Source organism: Ichthyophthirius multifiliis, assembly GCF_000220395.1.
Source record: "Ichthyophthirius multifiliis unplaced genomic scaffold scaff_1120509250962, whole genome shotgun sequence".
Classification (NCBI taxonomy): Eukaryota; Ciliophora; class Oligohymenophorea; order Hymenostomatida; genus Ichthyophthirius; species Ichthyophthirius multifiliis.
The window spans coordinates 45616-67549 of record NW_004086335.1 but is presented as its reverse complement, the minus strand read 5'-3'; the positions used below and the strand labels follow the sequence as shown (position 1 = coordinate 67549).

Sequence of the window (21934 nt, the reverse complement as noted above, 5' to 3'; positions counted from 1 at the left end):
AGAATAAAACAATTAGACTTTCCAAAATTAAAATCTATATGAAAATGTGTAATAGAACTCATTTAAATTAAAATATTCCGACTCATTTATATAGTGAATTAGTTAAATCAGAATAAGGAAGAAGACTTTTGACCAACAATAAAATAATCAATAAATGTATTAATATTATTTAAGATAATGATTCTAATATTTTATCAAAAAGAGCTGCTTTATGGTCTATTGGAAACATTGGATATCATAAATAAGGCTCTGAAATGATTATTTAGGATAATATTAATATAATTTAATATTTAGTTAATTTAGCATAATAAAGTGAAGTATTATCTTTGAGAGGAACTTGTTTATATATACTCAATATGCTTTCAAATACAGAATTAGGAAGAAAACATATTTTAAGTAATAATTGGTAATGCAATTGGAATAATAATACAGGTATATTATTTTATATTTTTTTTAATAAATATATAAAAAAGGATGGGTTGTTATTCCTGGTGATATTTATAAATTTTTTTATATCAATGATTTTGATGTTAGAGAAAAAAAAAATTATTGGCCGAACTAAAATTAATATTGGGAAAGATATATTAACTTTTAAAAAAGTATTCATTTAAATGAAGAAAGTGTTTAATTATTAAATTGCTTTTCGAAACTTAGTAATAGCTTAAAAAGTTAAGAAGCCGTAGAAGAAATAAAGTAAAAAAAAAAATTAAATCCGGCAATATTTTCAGATAAAAATGTATTTTATAGTATTTTATTTATGTTGGATTATTATAAATATAAACATGAAAATAGAAAATTTATTCTAAATTTATTTGATAATATTATGTCTTCAGATGATATTTTTATTATTTTAGATAGTAATCCTTATTTAACTTAATATTTTTAATGAAATTTTAATAAGTTAAATATTTTATTTATGTGTATAAAATAAATATGAGAAATATTAAATATTAAACAATAAATATATGTTTCTTTATAAAATAACAAAAATAAATAAATATACAAAAAGTTAATTATTTATAAATTATATAAAAATTATTTTTCTTAATTATATATAAATATTTAATTAAATTGTTATTTTTTAAAATAATGTTTTAATTTCATTTAATTACAATTAAAAAAAAAAATGATAAATATATAAAATTAATAGTATTTATATAAAAAAATATATAATATAAATAATATTAATTTATAATAAATTAAATTATCTATATAAAAATAAATTAATTTTTTTTTTTTATATAGTAAAAAACGCAAACTTCTAATTTATATTTTTTATTTTTGTTTTTAATTGAAAAATTTATAAAGACAGCTTTTTGATTGGATTATTAAAAATAGAAATGGATTTTAAATATATATATCAAAAGTAAATTTCAAATATATAATATTTACAAATTTTTTTTTATAACTATTTTTATTATAAGCAAATAATTAAAAAAAAAATTATAAAATAAATATGATTGATTTATAGCAGAATACTTTTTATATAGAAAAAATTTAAAATTTTAATCTAATTTAAAGAATGAAAACGAAGAAATATTATTAAATCCTTTTTGTATATTTTTTTTTTTAAAAAAAATAAATAAATAAATAAATTAAATATTATAATTAATAAAATTTATATAATAAAATATTTGTTATATATTTAATATTATAAATTATTTTTAAAGATATTGAAAGAAAAAATATAATGCAAGAGGAAATTAAAGCAAAAGATTGCGCCCATGGGTTAGATAAACCAGTATTACCAAGATAAGCAAAATAATTTGTCGGATTAAAAAATAAAGGATCTACATGCTATCTAAATTCTTTATTTTAAGCTTATTATACAACTCCAGAGTTCAGATAATCTATATTTAATATGAAATTATGTGTAATGATTAAAAATATATTCATTTTTTTTTTAATCATTTACCTTAAATAATTTTAAAATATCAACTATTTATTTATTTACAATTCATACATTAATTAAATAATTTTATAAAAAAATAAAGGTCGATAGTTAAGAAAAAAGAAGCAATTTTGTTGATAATATAAACAAACATAATTTTTTATTAGCTTTTTAAAAACTTTTTATAGAAATGCAAGAATTAAATGTTTCCCACATAAGGTTTTTTTTTTTTTTTTTATTAAAAAAATAAATAAAAATAAAATATTTTTTTTTTTTTAATTTTTTATATATATTTACAATCAAAAAGCACTGAAGAAGTTCTTAAAAGCTTTGGTTGGGACAATAATGAAGCATTTTAATAATAAGATATTTAAGAAGCTATAAGGTTTTTATTAATATTTTTATAAATATTAACCATATATTTATTTAATTATAAAAATTAATATTAAATATTTTTTTTTTAAATTTGTAAATATATTTATTTTTAAATTTTATAATTACATATATATATTTATTATATATATTGTTCCTAATTTTTAATTATTTTCTAAAAAGAGTTATTTTTAATGGTTTAGAAATTGCATTGAAAGGAACTCAATTGTAAGATTAATTGTTAGATAATTTTAAGTAAAATAATAGTTTAAACATCTTTTTATTAAATATATTTTCAGAATTCTTACTGTTGATTAAATATAATGTTTAAAATGTAAATCTATAAAAGAAATGTCTCATATATAATATGATTTAATGGCCTAAGTATATAATTAAAAAAAAAAAATACTATTCCAATAACAACAAAAAAAGATTAAAGGATAAGATTGTTTAGAAGAAAGTTTAATAAATTTATAAAATCATGAAAAACTCACAAATGAAAATTAATATTTTTGTAATTAATGCGATTCTAAAGTATTTTAACAAAAAAAAAAATCACTTGAAATAATTAAATAAAAAAATTAAAAGTAAGATGCTTTAAAAGGAACTGAAATTCGCAAATTACCAAACATATTAACTATTTCTTTAATGAGATTTGAATTCGATATGGTAAAATAATAAAGAAATAAATTAAATGATAGATTTTCATTTGGTTTGGAATTAGATGCCTCATTATTTTGTGATTAGTTTAATCCAAATGATGAGAATCATATTTATGAACTTTATGCTGTTCTTATACATAAAGGGGGTGCTTATGGTGGTAAAAAAAGCTTTGAATTATTTTTATATAGACTTTAATTTTAATATAGGCCATTATCATGCATATGTAAGAGATCTTTTGTCAAATAATGAAAATAATAATCGTCCAAATAATGGTTATGAACTGCTATAAAATGAAGGTGCTTAAAAGAATAGCTAAATAGAAGAAGAAAAAGTAGAATAAAATTCTTAATAACAATAAGAGAAAAAAAACAAAAAAGAATCAAAATAAGCTAAAAGAAATACAAGAATAGCAGGAAAGCAAGAATATTAAGAAGATGATAGTTTTTCTAAATAAATATTGCAAATTAAAGTTTGCTTAATAATTGGTATGATATTGATGATAAAGTGATTTCTAAAATTAATGTGGGGCAAATTTAAAAATAATTTGGAGGGAATTCAGATAAGGAAAGTGCTTATATATTACTATATAGGAAATAAAATTTACCTATTTAGGAATTAAAAATACCTTTTTATTTTGAAAGTTATATTTAAAATATGAATGATTAATTAAAATAGTAAAGAATTAATTATGATAAATAAAAAAATTGTATTGAAATCTTATATCGAAATTATGATAATTTAGATTTTAATACATTCAAATTTAAACCAAAGTCCGAAAATACATAAAAGTGTATAATTTCGAAAGATTTTAGATTAAAAGATTTATATGATTCTTTAAATATAAATGAAGATTTTTCTATTTTTGAAGTTTGTTATTGCGATAATGATTTAATATAAATTTATCAAGAATTAGAATATTCTATAATTAAAAAAGTAAATGAATTGGATATTGAACATACTTCAGAATTTTTAATTATAAACAAAATTTAAAATGAAGAAGATTATTAAAAATTACTTAGATATTGTGGTAAAGAAAACTCACCTTTTATGCTTAAAGTTTTAAATATTATATTTAAAAAAAAAAAAATTAATAATTATTAATTATTAGATACAAAAAATAGGAGAATAATAAATAGAATTTGCTTTTCATTCATAAAGTAAACTTAAAGACCTAAGAAAATATTTAGAAATTTTATTTAATGTTCCTTATAATAAATAATATATAAAATTAATAAATAATGGGTCATCTTAATAATTAAACAAAAATCCTGAAAATGAAGAAAAATAAATTTCTATATTAGGAATAAATGAATATACACTAATATAATTAAGTGAATTAGAAGAAGTAAAAAAAACGCATTTAATAAATAATATAAATTAAAATTTTAATTAATATATTTATATTAATTAAAAAAAAAAATATTTCTAAGGTTGTTTCTGATGGCTAAAATAATTAAAATTAAATAATTTTAGAAACATAAAATGAACTTCCAAAAAGATACTGTAAACACAATTAAAATTGATATTATTTAAAATTAAAATATTTTTTAAGTTGTAAATAGTTTGGATACATTATAATAAATATTAAACAATTTTAAAAAATGCTTATGTTTAGATCCATAATAAAGTTGGAGGCTCAAAGAGTTATAATATAATAAAATTAAAATATATATTTATATATATTTATATATATATATATATATATATATATATATATATTTATTAATACAAAAATAGTTTAGAAAACGATAAAGTTTTTTCTTTAGAAGATTATAGAGAATAAATAAAAGATATAGTATAATAACACTAGGAATTAAGATTTAGTATAGAAGAAGGTTTAATTCCTAAAAAGGATTAATAAATAATTAAATTTAGATATTTTAGTGAGGTTAAAAAAGATAATATATATACAGAAGTAATTGTTAATAACAATACTACAGTAAAAGAAGCGTAACTAAATTAAAATATTAAATAAATAATTTAAATAATTCTTTTTTTAAAAAAGAAAACATTAGGCTTGTGATTAGCTTGGCTTTTGCCCCTAAGAATACTCTGTTTATAAAGTTGATGAAAATGATTAACCATTTAATTGCATCAAAAGGGAATAATAATTATTAAATGCTAATAATTTAAAAAAATGCACTTTATATTAATTAGTATCTTTTAAAAATTCAATCGATTTAAAAGAAAGTTAATTTGCAGTTTATTTAATACCATAAAATGACGGAGAAAAACAAGTTTATATTTCTACTATAATCATAAATAAAAATGCTTCAGTTGATGAATTAAAACAAACTATTATGTAATAAGAAACATTTCAAGACATCGCTTTACAATATGAAACTTTAACCTTAGATAATATAAGAGTGAGAGAAATGAGAAAAAATCATTAGTTGGGTAGTATACTTAAAAAAACTGATAAGAAAATTGGGAAGTTATTAAGTAATGCTGTTTAAGTTTTAGCTGTTTAGGTAAATTTTATATTTATTTTTTTAAATATGAATTGTTAAAAAGATTATGTAAAACGCAGAAGAGTTATTTGAGAATGATTTAGTTTTTAATATTTAGAAAAGAATAGTTGATTAGAGAATATATACTATAGAAAAAGAATTTGTTTTTAGGGGAGGACAAAATCAATTTATAACAATTAATGAATTAAAAAGATAAATTATTAGAAATTAATAATTAAAAGTATCAGAAGATGAAATAGATATTGCCAAATATTTTGTTAATAATTTAGAATGGAAAGAAATGAATTTATAAACTATTTAAAAGTGCAGAGAAAATTAATAAAAGTAAAATAAATAAAAAAATTAAGCTAAAAGAAAAAAAAATAATGAAAACGCTAATAAATCAAAAAACTAATAAGCTTTGGTAGAAAATTAAACATAGTAATTATTATAATAAGATCAATAAGAATAAATTTAATAAATATCTACACAACTATAAAATATGAATTCACAATAAAATTAATAAGGTTATATATTAAATATATAATTAACATTTAGTTATTTAAAAAAATAGATGCATTTGAAGATTTGAGAAAAATGCCTTATTTGTTAAAAGATGGAGGTTATTTTTTATTTTATTTTAAAAAAAAGGAAATCGGTTATATATTTATAATATATTTTATAGATTTAATTAGTTTCAGGCTTAAATCAGAAAATATTGATTTAAAGGATGATTTTTAAACAGACGAAGATTTAGTAAAATAAAAAAAATAAAAGAATATTAAATAAATAAAAAAAGAAACTAAGATTATTGAAATAAAATAAATATAAAGATGATATTACTAATAATAACATTTATGACGAGAAAGGATTTGTAATACATTTAGATTTTGAAAATTAAAATGAGGAAGATAATATGGACGAAGAAAACATTATATGAAAAAAATAAATGAAAAATATAAATATGAAAATAAAATCAAAATTAAATTTAAAAGCCAAAATTAAAAATATAGTATAATAATATTAAATAAATTATATAAAAGAAAAAAATAAAAAAATTACAACTCAAAAAATAATCAATAATATATTTTTCTTAGTTTAAATGAATAATTTCAAAACATTTTATTACTAAATAGATAATTAATCTAAATTTTAAATGTTAATTTATTTAATTGATATTAATTTAATTTCAGGTCATTTTCAAGTTTAATTCAATAAATCATAATATTTAAGAGTGAAATAAAAAATACTTATAACTTAAGTTTTATAAAAGAGAAAATAAAATTATAAAAATAAATGATATTTTCTACTTTTTAATAGTATGTATATAATGAAAATTAATAATAATTATTTATATATTATATATTTATTTTAGTTTTACCAAATTCTTTCTTAACAAATAAATACTTCAATTATTAGCATATCCATTATTCTTTTATATTCTAAATATTAAAAATTAGTTATTTAAAAATTAAATAAATAATACTAATAATTTAAAAACTAATAATAAATATTAATTATCATCATTTGTGATTGAAAAATTATTAGTTACTACTATAAAATAAATTCTTATTTATATTTCTAAATATTTATTTATTAATAAATATAAAATACAAAATTATAAAATTTCTAATGGGTATCGGATGTATAAAAAAATAGTAAAGAATATCATAATAAGGAATTTAAAATGACTTATTAGACAAATAACCTTCAAAATTAATAAAAAATAGAAATTACTGCGAATAATTAAATGATTTAGACTTTGCATAAAATTTCAAACAAAGCGAAGATTCTTAGTGGTTATCTTAATCCAATATACAATATAATACATAAGGACAATAAAATTTATAAAATGTTTCAAATAATATAATTAGCGAGTAATTTATAGCTTCTTAAAATGCAATACAGTTTCCATCTATGAATTAATATGAAGCTCCAAATAATGCTTAGAATTCTAAAAAATTAAGATAAAAAACGACTAGAATATAAAAGTTAAGTGGGAAAATAGAAACAAAAAAAGCTAAGGTAGTCCTTCTTTTATTTAACTTTAAAGAGAAAATTTGTTATTTTCAAACAAAAAAAATTAATAAAAGGGAAAACCTTTAAATTTATTTGATGAATTTGTTAATATAACTAGTTTATAAATTAAAGAAAAAGCTGCACAAATAAATATTGTAAATTATATTAATATATATAAAATTGAATTAAAAAATAATGTGTAAAGAGTTAAAAATTTTATTATATAAAATTTTAATTTATTTATTTAGGGTAAATAATATATTGCAAATTATTTACATTGAAAAAAAAATAATATTTATTTGATCTATTCTTTTTTTTTATAATGTTTATGTTATAAATTTTATTTTTTATTTATCTTTAATTATATATTTTTGAGCATATTTTTCTTTTTTTTTTTAGTAAGATGATTTCGAACTAAATGAATTGAATAAAAATTTGATAAATAATTTACAAAATTAATAAAATGATATAAAAAAATAGCAAAAGTCTATAGAACAAGAATAAGTAGTATAACTTTAAGAAAGAAATTAAAATTATTTTGTTAGAGGAAATGTTATTTTATCTATATAAAAAGACGATCCATATAAAAAAAAGAAAAAATTAAATTAGGAATAAGACAATCTATTAGAGTAAATTTTAGAATTAGGAATACAACCAACATAGTATATTATTGATAATAATTTAAAATAAATAACCGAAGAAATAGAGTATCAATAATAAAGATTTGAAGGTATTCCTAATAATAAGAAAAGTGGAAATAATTAATATAACTAAAGAAATAATATTTAAATTAAAATTTATCCAGGATATGATGAAATATTTAAAAAAAATGTAAAATGAAGCTAAAGGAATAATTAAAAAAAAAAAAAAAAAAAATTTAAAATATAGAAAAATATTATTCATTATATATAAAATAATTAAATTTTAATATATGAATTGAAATTATTTTAATGTTTATATTTAGAAGATTTTAAATATATATACAAGTTTGTATTAAAAAGGATTTAAAATTTATATACAAATAAATAAAGCTTTTGTGATTTTTTCTATTATATATTTACTAAATTTTTGTTATTGCTGTATTTTAATTAATTAGTTCATATAATTTTTATTTTAAAATAAATTATTATTTTATTAGTATTCTACGAATTAAACTTATAAAATAACTTAATATACTCTAAAAATATTTATTTAATTAGAATAAATAAGTAAATATTTTTATAATTTAATAAAAATTATTATTACTAAATTTTATAATAATATTTACTTGGTAATTTTTTATCACTTATGTTTATTTATAATATTTATTAATATTAAAATATTTATTTTTTAATTTATATTTTTTTCTTTAAATTTCTAGAATTCTTATATTTTTAAAGAAATTTACATTCTTAATAAAAATTCAATATAAACACAAAATATTTTTTTTAAAAAATAGCAATATTATATAATTATATATTTATATATATATATATTTATGTATATTCTTTTTTTTTATCCAAAATTTATTTAATATTTTTTACAGAATTTGAAAAAAAAAAAAAAAAGAATATATTTATAAAAATTAATTATAAACAAAGAAATTTCTAAATCTAATAATAGAAAAAAATAGAAAATTAGAAAATTCTTCAACCAATCAAATAAATAGATTTTTAGAAATTCCTTTAAAAATATAATAAAATTTATATAAAAAAAATAAAAAAAATAGAGAGGAATAGCAAAATTAAACAATACTTACTTAAGAAACAATATTTTCCCATAAAAAATATGTTAATAATTCAGATAAAACAGATGGAATGATTTTGATAGTGTATTTAATTTCCCTTCAATATCACATAATAGATTAATTGATAATTTTTTTGAAAACGATTCCTTCTTTAATAAGCATCATGATAATTTTATTGACAGTGTTTTTAATAATTATCCTTATTAATATTCTGAGGAATCTATTTTGTAAAGAAAATTGAAAAAACTTGATTTATATGAATCTTAGTTAGATAGATATATAAAAGAATATGAAGATTCTATTGAATATTGTAAATAATAAAAGACTTAAGTATAAAAATAAAAAGAGACTTTAAATAAAGAATTAGAAATTAAAAAATAAAATGCTACTAATAATAATAATAATGATAAATAAAATCAAATTTACAGAAAAAGCTATTACAAGACACCCGATGTAGAAATAGAGGAATAATATGATAGTTCTGACCCTAAAAACTGCTATAAAGTAATTAAAAAAAGTGGAGAAAATCCAAAAATATAACATAGTTTTGAAAAATTAGGAGATGGTCTAGACGAAAAGTATCAAACGCTTGTAAGAATGTCAGGAAAGTAGTCTCAAGAATTAGTTGATTTAGTAAAAAATAATAAAAATTTGACAGTTGGATAACTATATGACAAAGCTATTTAAGAAAAATTATTTTGATTTTTTAATTAGACATTATATAGATATTATTATTATTTTTTTTAATAAATATTATATGTTTTTAATTAATTGTATTGTTTTTAAATTATAAATGTATAATAGATTTATAAAATATTTTTTTTTAAGATACATTAAAAAAATAGTAAATTATTGGAATAAATAAAAAAAATATTGATTTTTTTTTAATATATATTTAATTTATTTTTTTATTTAAAATTGAATGCATTTTAATTTTTATTATTTTATAAAAAAAACTAATATTTTTTTCTTTTAATTTTTATCAAATATTTTATAGTAATATTTTTAATTCTCCTTCATGTATACTATTTTATATTTATTAAAAAAATAAAAATAAAAAAAAAAAAAATACTCAGATAATTTTTAAATACGAGCTTATGCTTTTGCTCTTTCCATTCCAAAGATTTTTTCAGTTTTTTCCTTTTATTAAGAATCTTAAATAGATTAATAAATAGCTTCTCTTTCTTACTCTTATTTTTATTCTTCTTCTAATAATTTTAACATTTCTTAATTATGTTTAAATTTTAGTTCTTCGATTTATTTTTGGAATTATTCCTAGTTTACTTTTTTATCATCTTAAAATTTATATTATCTTTATTATTTTTATGATTTGCTTTTAAAATTTTAATTCCTTATATTATTTGATACATGATTATTAATTTTTACTTAGTCTTATGAGTTGTTTGTGAATTTGGATTATTACTATTATTGAGAAGCAGATGAAGATTTAAACAAAAAACTTATTTATTAAGTTGATAATTTACCTTATCTAAATTTTTCCATTTTTTCATTAATAACTTCTCTTTATAAATCAATTTATTTTTTTATTAAAGATCTTTATTCAATTAATTAATGTTTTCCTACTATAATAGAATCTGTTCTATACATTTTTTCGCAGATTTTTTCTTATAATTATTCTCTTTCAAATTCCTACATTCTCTTAATCCTTTAAACATTATCTATTCTGTCTTGACGTTTTAAGTTTTGTAGATTTGCTCTAGATTTTAATCCTATTAGTTTATTTTAATGAACCTTTATAACATTCTCTTCTTTTTCTTTTAATTTAATTTCAAAAATTTACATTTGTTTTTTCATCTAATTTTCATTATTTTATTTAACATATAGCCTTTTTTTTTCCTTTTCTTTTTCTAAATATAGTAATTCTTATTGTTTTTTTTCCTTTTCAATTTCTATTTATTTTTTTTTTCTTCAGCTTTTTTTATTTTCTCAAGAAATTCAATTTTTTTTTATTATTCTTAAGCTGCAGCATTCGCCTTTTATAAATATTATTTTTAAATGAAATATATAAATATAATAAAATAAAAAATAAATACTATAATTTCTTTTATTTATGCTGCACTTGCTTCTTGTTATTGCTTTACTTGTTCTAAATGAACTTTTCTTTCTTATTCAAATATTTTTTTTTTCTCCTCATTTTGCTTTTATTTTTATTCATAATTTTATCTAATTTTTAAAAGTTCTATATCATTCTTCTCTTTTACTTATTCAAGCTTTTATTCTTATAATAATCTTTTTACCTCTGCAATCTACTGCTATTATTTTTTCTTTTCTTCTATTTTCTTTATTTTTTTTTTTTTATAAAACTTAACTTTTAAAAGTTACTTATATTCTAATAATCTCTTTTTATTTCATAATGTTTTCTCTTTATTAAGCAATTAGCTATTACTACTAAAGATTTTTTTCAATTTACTATTAAAATTCAATTTATTTTTATTTAGCCTCTTATTCTTTTAATTAAAATTCTTTTTCTTTTTCAATTCTTTTTTACTATTCTTATATAGCTTTTTACCTTTATTTTTCTTCATCTTTTTCTACCTTTTTCTTCAATTCCAATTCATATTTTTCTTATTTTTATTTTCTAAAAAATTCCATTTATTTTTTTATTTCTTCTTCCTGTTTTCTTTTAATTTCTAATTCTTTCTATTTTTCGATTTCTCTTTTTTTCTCTTCTCTTGCTTTTTGTTCATTTTCTTCTCGTATTTGTTGCATTTTTAATTCATGTTCCATCATTTGTTCCATTTCTTTTTGCTTGATATAATATTTGTATGCTTTTATATTAATAATACTTGCTTCATTTTTATTTTATCCAATTATTTTTTTTCATTTTCAATAACTGAAGAGTTTCCTCCATATATACTTTGAGAACCTTATTGAGTTTTACTATTCTATATATATATATAAACAAAACAAAAAATATATTTTATTTTTTTAAAATAAAAAATAATTAATTTACTTTGTATTATGATTCTTAACTTATACCATTTTCTATTATTCTTGTTCTTTCTTACAAACATATTTAAAGCTTTTCTTACCTTCGAGATTCGTGATGATTGTAATTTAGCTCAAGTAGACTTTTGTCTAATTATTTATCTTTATACATTTGCTTTATTTCCTCAAAATTTTTAATAATTAGTTCTTAAGGTTATATTCCTTATCTTTTACATGCTAATAATGAACGTGGACTATTTAAAATTGGAGGTTTTGATGAAGATTGATTAAAATTTTCTAAAGTTATTGCTTCCTATAAATATATATTATAAAATTTATAAATAAAAGGAATTAAAATATTTTTATTAGTTTTTTTTTTACTGCCATTTTTATTTAAATATTGGTTAATTTTTTGTTTATGTTTAAAATTATAATCTTATATATAAGTTAATTTTAAATTGTGCTATAAGTTTTATTTTTATTTTTTAAAATAAATAAAAATAAATTAAAATATTTATTCTTATAGAAAATACTAATTTATAAAATTGAAAAATTATTTATTTTTTAATAAAAAATGTTTATTTTTATATGAAATATATATATATATATATAAGAAATTATCTGATGTGAAAAAAAACTAAAAATGAAATATATGATACTAAATATAAAATTATATATAAAACAATTTATTTTATTTAATTTATATATTACTATATTTTTTTTTTATTTTTTTTTATTAAACAAAAAAAATACATTAAATTAAAATATTTTTATCAAAACAAATATGAAGTTAACTATAAAAACACTTAAAGGAAATGATTTTTTTGAAATAAACTTTTAAAACGAAACAACTATTTCATAAATAAAAGACACAATATGTTAAAAAAAAGGAGAACAATGTAAAGAAAACATAAAATTAGTACATAAAGGTAAACAATTAAACGATGATTAAAAAAATTGTCAAGAACTTGGAATAAAAGAAAATGATTTTTTAATAATGATGGTGTTTACTAAAGTTATTTTTTTTTTAAAAAAAAAAATAGCAAAAATATAAAATAAAAAATAAAAAAATGCATTTATATAAAAATAGAAATAAGGCCAAATACCAAAATAATAACCTGCTGAAATATAAAATGAATAATAGACATAAATTAATCCTCCAGTGCAATCCGATTCTGCTTAAAATCACCTTTAAAAACCCCCTTGTCAAATCTCTTAATAATAATCAACCGAAAACTCTGAATTCGAGCAAAAAGTAAAAGACATAGAAGCTATGGGTTTTGAAAAATCAAAAATAATTCAAGCATTATAGGCAGCATTTAATAATTAAGAAAGAGCAATCGAATATTTATTAAATGGAAATATTCCTATATTATAATAATAATAATAATAGCCCAATCTATAAAATTAAGAATAACCTTTAGATCCTGTAAACCTTGAAGAATTATAAGCATTAGCTCAAAATCCATAATTTTAATAAATAGTTTAGGTTATAAGGTAAAATCCATAATTGATTTTGCCTATTTTATAAGAATTATCTTAAACTAATCCTTAATTAGCTTAATTATTATAATCGAATCCCCAAGCATTTTTATCATATATATTATAATAAGAAGATTAATGTAATATAAACATGTTTTCGAAAAATATAAAAAAAAAAAAAAAAGAAGGTAGATAGTAATGAAGATGAAGGAGATGAAGAAGACTAAGAAGATTTCGAAGGATTAGATTAAGAAGATGATAATGATGAAAGTAATGCAATTTAATTAAATAATTAAGAATCTAACGATGTTGAAGAAATTATTATGCTTGGATTTGATAAAAATGATGCTTTAGAAGCATATATAGCTTGTGATAAATAAAAAGAATTAGCAATAAATTATTTATTTGATTAAAAAGATAAAGGAAATCTTTTATGTATATTTATAAAAATTCAGTCATAGTTATATATATTTAAATTCTTTTTTAAAAAAAAGCTGCTCATATTTAAAATCAAATCTAAGGATAATAAGGTAACTAAAATAGTTAAAATGAAAGAATGGAAGGTTAAGAAAGTGATGATGACATATATAAATGATTTTTATATATATTTTTATAGTTATTTAATAATTTAAAAATAATTTTTATAGATATATTTTTTATAAAAATATAAATATTTATTTTGTTTTAAAATTAAATACAAATATATATAAAAAATATAATGTTAAAATTTAATTTTTAATTTAAACATTTTTAATTATTGATATAATAAATATTTAATTAGTAAATAGAGTAAAATGAATATATAAAAATAAAATAAAAATAAAAATATATATATATATATATATATATATATATTTTTTTTTTTTTTTTTTTTTTCATATTTTTTTTAGGTTATATAAATATAGTTTATATAATCTTTTTTTGAATATACAATTAATCAAATTTAAAATTATTATAAATAAGTTACCTATCTAAAAAAATATTTATAATGTAAATTACATTTTTTTTAAATTAATTATTTATGATTTTTTGTATTTTATATTTTATTATTATTAACATGAATAATATATTTATATTTATATAAATATTAAAAATATTTTGTAAAATATATATATTTTAATTAAATAAGAAATTAATTATTTAATAAACAAATATGTATTATATACTTTAGCTATTAATAAATAAGACTTAAAAATTTTTTTATAATTTAAATATATTTATATTTATGAACTTTTGTTTATTATAAATGAATAAATTATTTATTACTTTTTAATTAATAATGTAAAATTTTAATTTAAAGTATAAAAAAAAAATAGAATTCGAAAAAAAAATATAAAATTTATTAATGAAAAGTTAAATATTAATGAATAAAATAATTAATAATTTCAAAATGTTATTCTTATCTTAAAATAAAGAAAATAAGAAATACATATGAATATATTGTAAATATATTATATATATACCATATTTAAAAAATAAATAATAATTAAATTAAAAAAAAATAACTTCTATTAATAGAATTAAATTAAAATAATTTTTTTAAAAAAATAAATAAAATTTATTTAAAAATAAATATTCATATATTATATATTTAAATTAAAATTTATTTATATAAATGAATAATATGTTTTAGTAACTTTTATATTAAATTTTAGAATAATTTTAAACAGTTGAAAAATCTTTTAAAGCGTTTGATAGAAAAGATAAAGGATTTATCGAATTTGATGATTTATCAATTGTATTAAATTAATATTTTGGAATTGATGATGAGGAATAATTAAACATAATATTTTAATAATTTAGTTAAAGTAATAGTATTATTAAAAAAGATTTATTTTAAGAAGCCTTCAAATAAATTACTTAACAAAATTAAAATGATTTTTTTAAAGATTTACTAAGCATACCATCATATAAGTCAGAATCTCCTTTTAAATAACGCTTTGATAGAGATTAATTACTTAATATATTTTAATAATCTAAAGAAACCTATCAAACAAATAATAATGACGCAAAAAATTAAAACTATGAAAAGAATGAATTAATAGATGATGATGAATAAAATTTAAGATAAGGATAAGGAAGTATTTATAACTCTTTACTCTAAAAACTAAGATAATAGTAAAATTTTAATGATTTTGTGAGAGCTTATAATAATTCATAGTTACCATTAAATAAAAATTAAGAAATAATATAAGTATCTCCTTAAAGAAATAATTAATAGTCTATTTAATATGCTTTTTAATAAATAAAATAGTTACCAAAATAAAATTAAATTTTTGAAAACATAAGCTCATAAAAGTTAGAAAGAAAAAGTACAAAAAATAAATAAATATTTAATAAATAAAATTATTTGTTTTAGGTTAAAATAAAAGTGAATAGCTTTTTAAAACATATAATGAACATTTACACTCCCCTAATTTTTAAAATAATAGTTAATATAAATAATATCAAAATAAATTAAACTAATAAAATTAAAATATATAAAATGGATTAAAGTAACATAGATATGTTTTTGATCATTATTTATCAAAAATAGGATTAGGTTATAGAAATAAATCAGTAAATTTATATAAATAAAGTTGTAAAAATAATAAATATAAATACATACTTAATACTTTTTAATCTAAAAATTAAACTTAAGACAGTAATAAATTTTAATAATAAGGAATTGTCAATACTATTAAAAGAATATAATAAGTAAAATAGTCCTTTAAATAAAATTCAATTTATTAAAATAAGATTTTCTTTTAATTTTGATATGTAATTATTCCTTTTTGTTAACACATTTATAAAATTATTATTTTTTATATTTATTCTTCATATTTTATAAATAAATTGCATTTATTTTTATATACTTTATTTTGCTTAAAATATTTTTATTTAATGTTTTAAAGATTTTCTTTTGATAAAAAAAATAAAAGAAATTTTATATTTAAATCAATATATTCGAAGAAAAAAAAACATATATCAAATTCGAATATCCAATTTATCAAGAGCAACTTTCATCCAAAATTCGGAACCAGGTTAAATCAAGGTTTCATTAAAATCATATTAGCAATCATGTAACATAGCATTTCTTTCATCTCTTTAAGAACCTAAAAAAAGAAAGCCCCAGGCTTATTTTATACATAAAAACCGAAATCTTCAGATGCTTTGACTGGCATACATCCGAAACCTACATTTTGTTCACCGAAATATTCTTTTGCAATTCTTTCTATATCATTAGCTTCTTTCTCAGTATTAGATAGTATAGGGAAAGTATTTTTCCAATCTAATTAGTAATCTACTTTATTTTAATATTTAATTTCTTCAAGTATTTAAACTAAATCTTTTTTAAATTCTTCATCAAAACCATTTTCAAGAGATCTAAAAGTTCCACTTAAAAATGCAGTTTAAGGAATCACATTATATCTTAATTTTATAAAAATATAATTATATATATATATATATATATATATATATATATATATATATATATATATATATACCTTTCTCCTGCTTAGAATATAGGCAAAGTACATACAAATTATCTATTTTTATGCTTTTCGTTAATTTATCTAAACTTAATATGAAAATCAATTGCTGCTTAAATAGGATCTATTGCTTTCAAAGGTTCACTACCATGTCCTCCTTTTCCAATAATAGTTAATTTAATTATACATACCTAAGCCATTACAGGTCCTGGTTTAACCATTAAATAGCCTACTTTATGTGTTGGCCAATTATGGAATCCATAAACCTATTTTAATTTTTAATTTTTTTTTTTTTTTCATTTTGATTTTTTTACCTCATCGACATTTTATAAACAACCATCTTTTATCATTTCAATAGCCCCACTTTCTGGTCCTTCTTCGGAAGGTTAAAATAAAAGTCTAATAGTTTTATTAGATGGAACTTCATTTATTTTTTCCATAAATAAACTCGCAAATCCAAGCAAACATGTTGTATGACCATCATGTCCACACATATGAGCTGCACCATTTACACTTTAGTATTCTAAATGGGGATTCTATTCTGTCATTTATAATGCATCTATATCAGCTCTAAATGTTATAGTTCTTTTCTCACCTTTGGGTTCAGGACGGCCTTTTTATAAATTTTTATTTTATAATTAATTTCATATATTTTATTTATTTACCTTATAAATCAACAAATAAACCTGTTTTAGCTATTTTTTTTATGTTTTATTAGGAAACACCAAGTTAAATTAAATAATCTTAAATAGATATTTAAGTCTAATATTCTTTAAAACTTGTTTCTGGGTTTTAATGCATTTGTCTTCGAAATTTTATTAGGTTTTTCAAGTTAAATAATTAAGTTGACATTTTTATTTGTATTTATATTATTATAATATATATATAAATATTTAATTCATTTTATATGCAAAATATCTATATATTAGATAATTCGTATTAAATTGAAATTTGATTATTATTATTTTTCAAAGATTTATCAATAATAAATATTTAAAAATAATGATATTATTATAATAAAAAAATTATTTATTTATTATTCTATATAATTAATCTAATAAAAAACAAAAGGATCATCACATATAATTAATTTTAGATATATTATATATATTTATATTTTTTTTATTTAAATATTATTATCTTCATTTTTTTTTATTATTAACTTATTTAAAAGGATTTTTTCTATAAAGTAAAGGATGTAAAATAATTCCTAAGGAAATATTTACAATAGCAGCATAATAAAAATAAGGATATTATTCAAAATAATTAGCCATTTTTTCATAAAACAAATAAATAGCTTCTTTTGTTAAAACATTTCTTGGAATATTTTCAACAAATTCAGGTAAAACTTTTAAATAATTTTTTTCTACAAATTTGATTACGTTTTCAGTATTTTTTGGCATCAATCTTGGAGCAAAAAATGCTTTTCCATTTTTAAAATATGCAATTTGAGGTAAATCATTTATTTAGAAATATTTCTTTACTTCAGTATTTATTAGAATATCACAATGTGCAATTTTAATATTTTATTATTTATTAATTTTTTATATTGCTTAAATAATATCGTTCCAATCACTTAATGCTTTTTTAGATTTATATTATTAATTGCTTACAAATATTACTAAGTATTCTTCTTCATATAATTATTTTTTGAATTGTACTAAGTTTTTATCAGTTATTTCTTAAGAATCTTAAATTGAAAGTGTATTTCCCAATGATAGACATATTATTACTACAAGAACTATTTTATGAATTTAAGTCATATTTATTATATTTATAAAAACCAAATTATTTTATATTAATTATAAAAATATGTTTGATAAATTATAAATTATTTTCTATTTAAACAAATAAAATATTCTATATGTATTTTTCTTATTTACTTAATAAATGCAATTATATTTTTTTTTGATTCCTTTTATTTCTTATGGAATTAATATACATTTTAGATTTATATTTAAATTAGATATAAATAAAAAATTCTAAATCACATATAGCAAAATACATTTTTTTTAATAAATTTTTTATATATATAAACTAAATAATAATCTTATAAAAAGTTTTCTGAAATACCGAAAATATTTAAATATTTTAAATAAAATATATAAATTAAATTTATAATTTTTTATATTATTATTATTCTACATACAATTTATTAATAAATTCTTATTCATTAAACTTTCCCATTCAAAAGATATTACGATTAAAAATAGTTTAAATATAAATAATTTAATATATGTCGCATCAAAATGTATATATCCAACAGAATATGATTGTATTAAATGTAATATTAGTCCAAATATTTATGGTTATACTGCATGCTATAAATTATTAGAATACAATTCGTATTTTAACTTATCAAAATGGATAAAAATATGTTACTAATAGAAAATGTTATGAATATGATGATATATTTAATAAATGTACCAATAGTATACTTAATAGCTGCAATACTGATTTTTATATTTTTGAAGGCAGAATCATTCACAAAAGATCTGATTAAGATAGTTATTTTGTTTTCATAAAATGAATATTATAGACAATGATTTTAAAATTATGGAGAGGACACACGACTAAATTATACTAATTGCCTTTTAATATAAGTTTCGTAATATATCCAGCAGATAAAAGTTTTAAAGAAAGTTTTATAAAATGATAATTAATATATAAAATATATATTTATTGCAGTCAATGTAATCTTAATTGCCTTTTTCATGTATAAGTGAATTATTATGCACTAAATACAAACCCGAAAAAATACCTTTATCAAAATCATATGTGTGGAGGATCGAATTTTATAAGAAGGATTTTTTATTTAATAAATCAATTTTTTGTTTCAAATTTAACAAGGAATGTTAAGCATGTACCAGCGCCAATACAAACGTTCGTAAATTATTTAAGCATTTTTTTATATAAATAAAAATAACTTGGCGTGATTATTATAATAAACATGAATTTAGTATAGGAAAATAGTTTTATATTTAATATGATTATAGTTATTTAACATGTAAACATGAAGTTATAACATACTTATCCTAAATGAAAATAATTTTTTATAATTTATGTCGAAATTGTTAAGGTTTTTTTAAATTAAGCGACAAATAGAAGTTTATGATATAATGAAAACAAAGAAAGTTTATAATATGAAAGTTAATATTCTGTATATATAAGAATGGATTATGTAAAACTTGTGATACATGAAATAAATTTCGATGATAATAAATGATATAAATGCAACTCTTCCATACCATACGAGTTTGGAGAGTTAGAGATTCTAATGTTTAAAATAAGTAACGCAGATTAAGATTTGATTAAATAAAAAAACAATATATATGATATTATTAATTGTTTTTATATATAAGAAACTAACATTGAATGCAAAAATGCATCATATTAATTTCATATTGACAACAAATGTAAACCCTGTGACCAAAATCTTTTTTATCCATTTAAAAAAATATTTTATTGAATCCAAAAATATGTCATATTACTTACATATTGACAATAAATGTAAACCCTATGAACAAGATAATCGTTTTTTTATCCAATTAATAAAATATTGTATAGAATGTCACCGAACATGATAAAAATTTTAAGGAAATTTAAACACTTAATACATTTTCTGTATTAAAGGATATGGCTTTTCATACATCAACTCATCATCAGTTATAAATACATGTATTAACTGTGAAGAAATAAAAGCTTATTCACCTAATACTTAGAGAATTATAATTTTTATCAAAACTGTAGTTCTTAATGTAAAACATTTAAAAATTTTAATAAATAATCCACTTATAGTAATAAACTTTTAAAAACATTTTATGATTAAATATGTGAATCATGTAAAACAGCAAAAGGTTTAATATATTCTAAATAATTGTATTAATTGTAATATTGAATATATTGAATTCTATGGTTAATTAATAAAACAAATAATAATAATACTTATAAGTCAGGATTATTTTTTGATATAAATAATGTAAATTGCGATGTAAAAATTGCTTTTTTATAACAAACTAAAGATTATGTGGAATGTTTCAAAAAAATGAAAAAAAATTTAATAGGTTTATACTAAAATTAAAAGCTTTTTACATTTCATTATATATTATTTTTTAAACATACAAAAAAATTTATTTTAAGTTAACATTTATATATATTCAATGTTAATTTATATATATTTAGAACATTCTATCATAAATTAAGATAGATATTTAAATAAATACTTAATAATAATTGATTTATTAAATTAAATAATTTTAATTATATAAAAACGAAAACACTATTTATTTGTATATGTTTTATATTTTTATATGTAATTATAATTATTTTAAATTTGATTTTTCTAATTATTAAAAATAAATATATATATATAAATAAATATTTATATATATAAATATAAATATATATATTATATTTAATATATTTATTTATATATATTTATATATTTATATTTTTTATATTAGATATTTTAAAAAATATTCTTTTTTTCATTTTAATAAATTCTTGTTTATTATTATCATATAATTATATAAATGGATATGTATATGTTTATTTTATTAAATTATTTTAAGTATTTTTTGCTTTAAATACATATATCATAAAAAATTTTTTTATATTAAATATAAAATTAAAAGATTTAAAGATAACACTAATTAAATAACTATATTATTGAAATAAAAAAATATTAAGAAAAAAAATAGTAATATTTTATTAATTAATAAATAAAAAGATGTTAAATATATATATTTTAATTACATTTATATATATATATATATAAATATATATATATTTTTATATATATATTTATATATATTTTAAATTTTATTTATTATATTAAAAAATTAATAATTATTTTATTAAATTTAAAATATTATATATTATATTAGTATTTTTCATATTCGGATATAAA

General features: G+C 16.6%; 4 protein-coding genes across 4 annotated transcripts, besides 20 other annotated features; 2 read left to right on the top strand and 2 right to left on the bottom strand. All coding sequences in view use genetic code 6, as the record gives it.

The window, feature by feature from the left end:
* Positions 1–44: 44 nt before the first annotated feature.
* IMG5_120260 (ubiquitin carboxyl-terminal hydrolase family protein, putative) lies at positions 45–5469 on the top strand (the record flags this gene model as incomplete). Its single annotated transcript, XM_004032502.1, has 14 exons — positions 45–432; positions 474–491; positions 1671–1873; positions 1995–2110; positions 2199–2276; positions 2447–2518; positions 2563–2647; positions 2696–2797; positions 2852–3083; positions 3133–3257; positions 4357–4429; positions 4542–4569; positions 4664–4876; positions 4932–5469. The coding sequence occupies 14 exons, from the start codon at positions 45–47 to the stop codon at positions 5467–5469; spliced, it is 2271 nt and encodes a 756-aa protein (XP_004032550.1).
* Positions 2338–2383: a microsatellite.
* Positions 4592–4645: a microsatellite.
* A 239-nt stretch (positions 5470–5708) lies between the features above and the next one.
* Positions 5709–5763: a microsatellite.
* Positions 5764–6310: 547 nt separating this feature from the next.
* Positions 6311–6347: a microsatellite.
* Positions 6348–6838: 491 nt separating this feature from the next.
* Positions 6839–6894: a microsatellite.
* Positions 6895–8835: 1941 nt separating this feature from the next.
* Positions 8836–8881: a microsatellite.
* A 967-nt stretch (positions 8882–9848) lies between these two features.
* Positions 9849–9907: a microsatellite.
* A 255-nt stretch (positions 9908–10162) lies between these two features.
* Positions 10163–10192: a microsatellite.
* A 740-nt stretch (positions 10193–10932) lies between these two features.
* Positions 10933–12457, bottom strand: IMG5_120250 (hypothetical protein; the record flags this gene model as incomplete). Its single annotated transcript, XM_004032501.1, has 6 exons — positions 10933–11115; positions 11176–11414; positions 11452–11890; positions 11929–12027; positions 12096–12383; positions 12452–12457. The coding sequence occupies 6 exons, from the start codon at positions 12455–12457 to the stop codon at positions 10933–10935; spliced, it is 1254 nt and encodes a 417-aa protein (XP_004032549.1).
* A 397-nt stretch (positions 12458–12854) lies between these two features.
* IMG5_120240 (uv excision repair protein rad23, putative) lies at positions 12855–14313 on the top strand (the record flags this gene model as incomplete). Its single annotated transcript, XM_004032500.1, has 3 exons — positions 12855–13085; positions 13161–13692; positions 13805–14313. 3 exons carry the CDS (start codon positions 12855–12857, stop codon positions 14311–14313), a joined length of 1272 nt encoding a protein of 423 aa, XP_004032548.1.
* Positions 14314–14377: 64 nt separating this feature from the next.
* Positions 14378–14407: a microsatellite.
* Positions 14408–15022: 615 nt separating this feature from the next.
* Positions 15023–15155: a microsatellite.
* Positions 15075–15121: a microsatellite.
* Positions 15156–16006: 851 nt separating the features above from the next.
* Positions 16007–16039: a microsatellite.
* Positions 16040–16581: 542 nt separating this feature from the next.
* Positions 16582–17826, bottom strand: IMG5_120230 (hypothetical protein; the record flags this gene model as incomplete). The annotated part of the gene is made up of 4 exons (XM_004032499.1): positions 16582–16963; positions 17041–17291; positions 17340–17638; positions 17691–17826. 4 exons carry the CDS (start codon positions 17824–17826, stop codon positions 16582–16584), a joined length of 1068 nt encoding a protein of 355 aa, XP_004032547.1.
* Positions 16986–17039: a microsatellite.
* A 2569-nt stretch (positions 17827–20395) lies between the features above and the next one.
* Positions 20396–20596: a microsatellite.
* Positions 20597–21378: 782 nt separating this feature from the next.
* Positions 21379–21415: a microsatellite.
* Positions 21385–21476: a microsatellite.
* Positions 21403–21478: a microsatellite.
* Positions 21434–21486: a microsatellite.
* Positions 21487–21762: 276 nt separating this feature from the next.
* Positions 21763–21859: a microsatellite.
* Positions 21784–21838: a microsatellite.
* Positions 21860–21934: the final 75 nt, after the last annotated feature.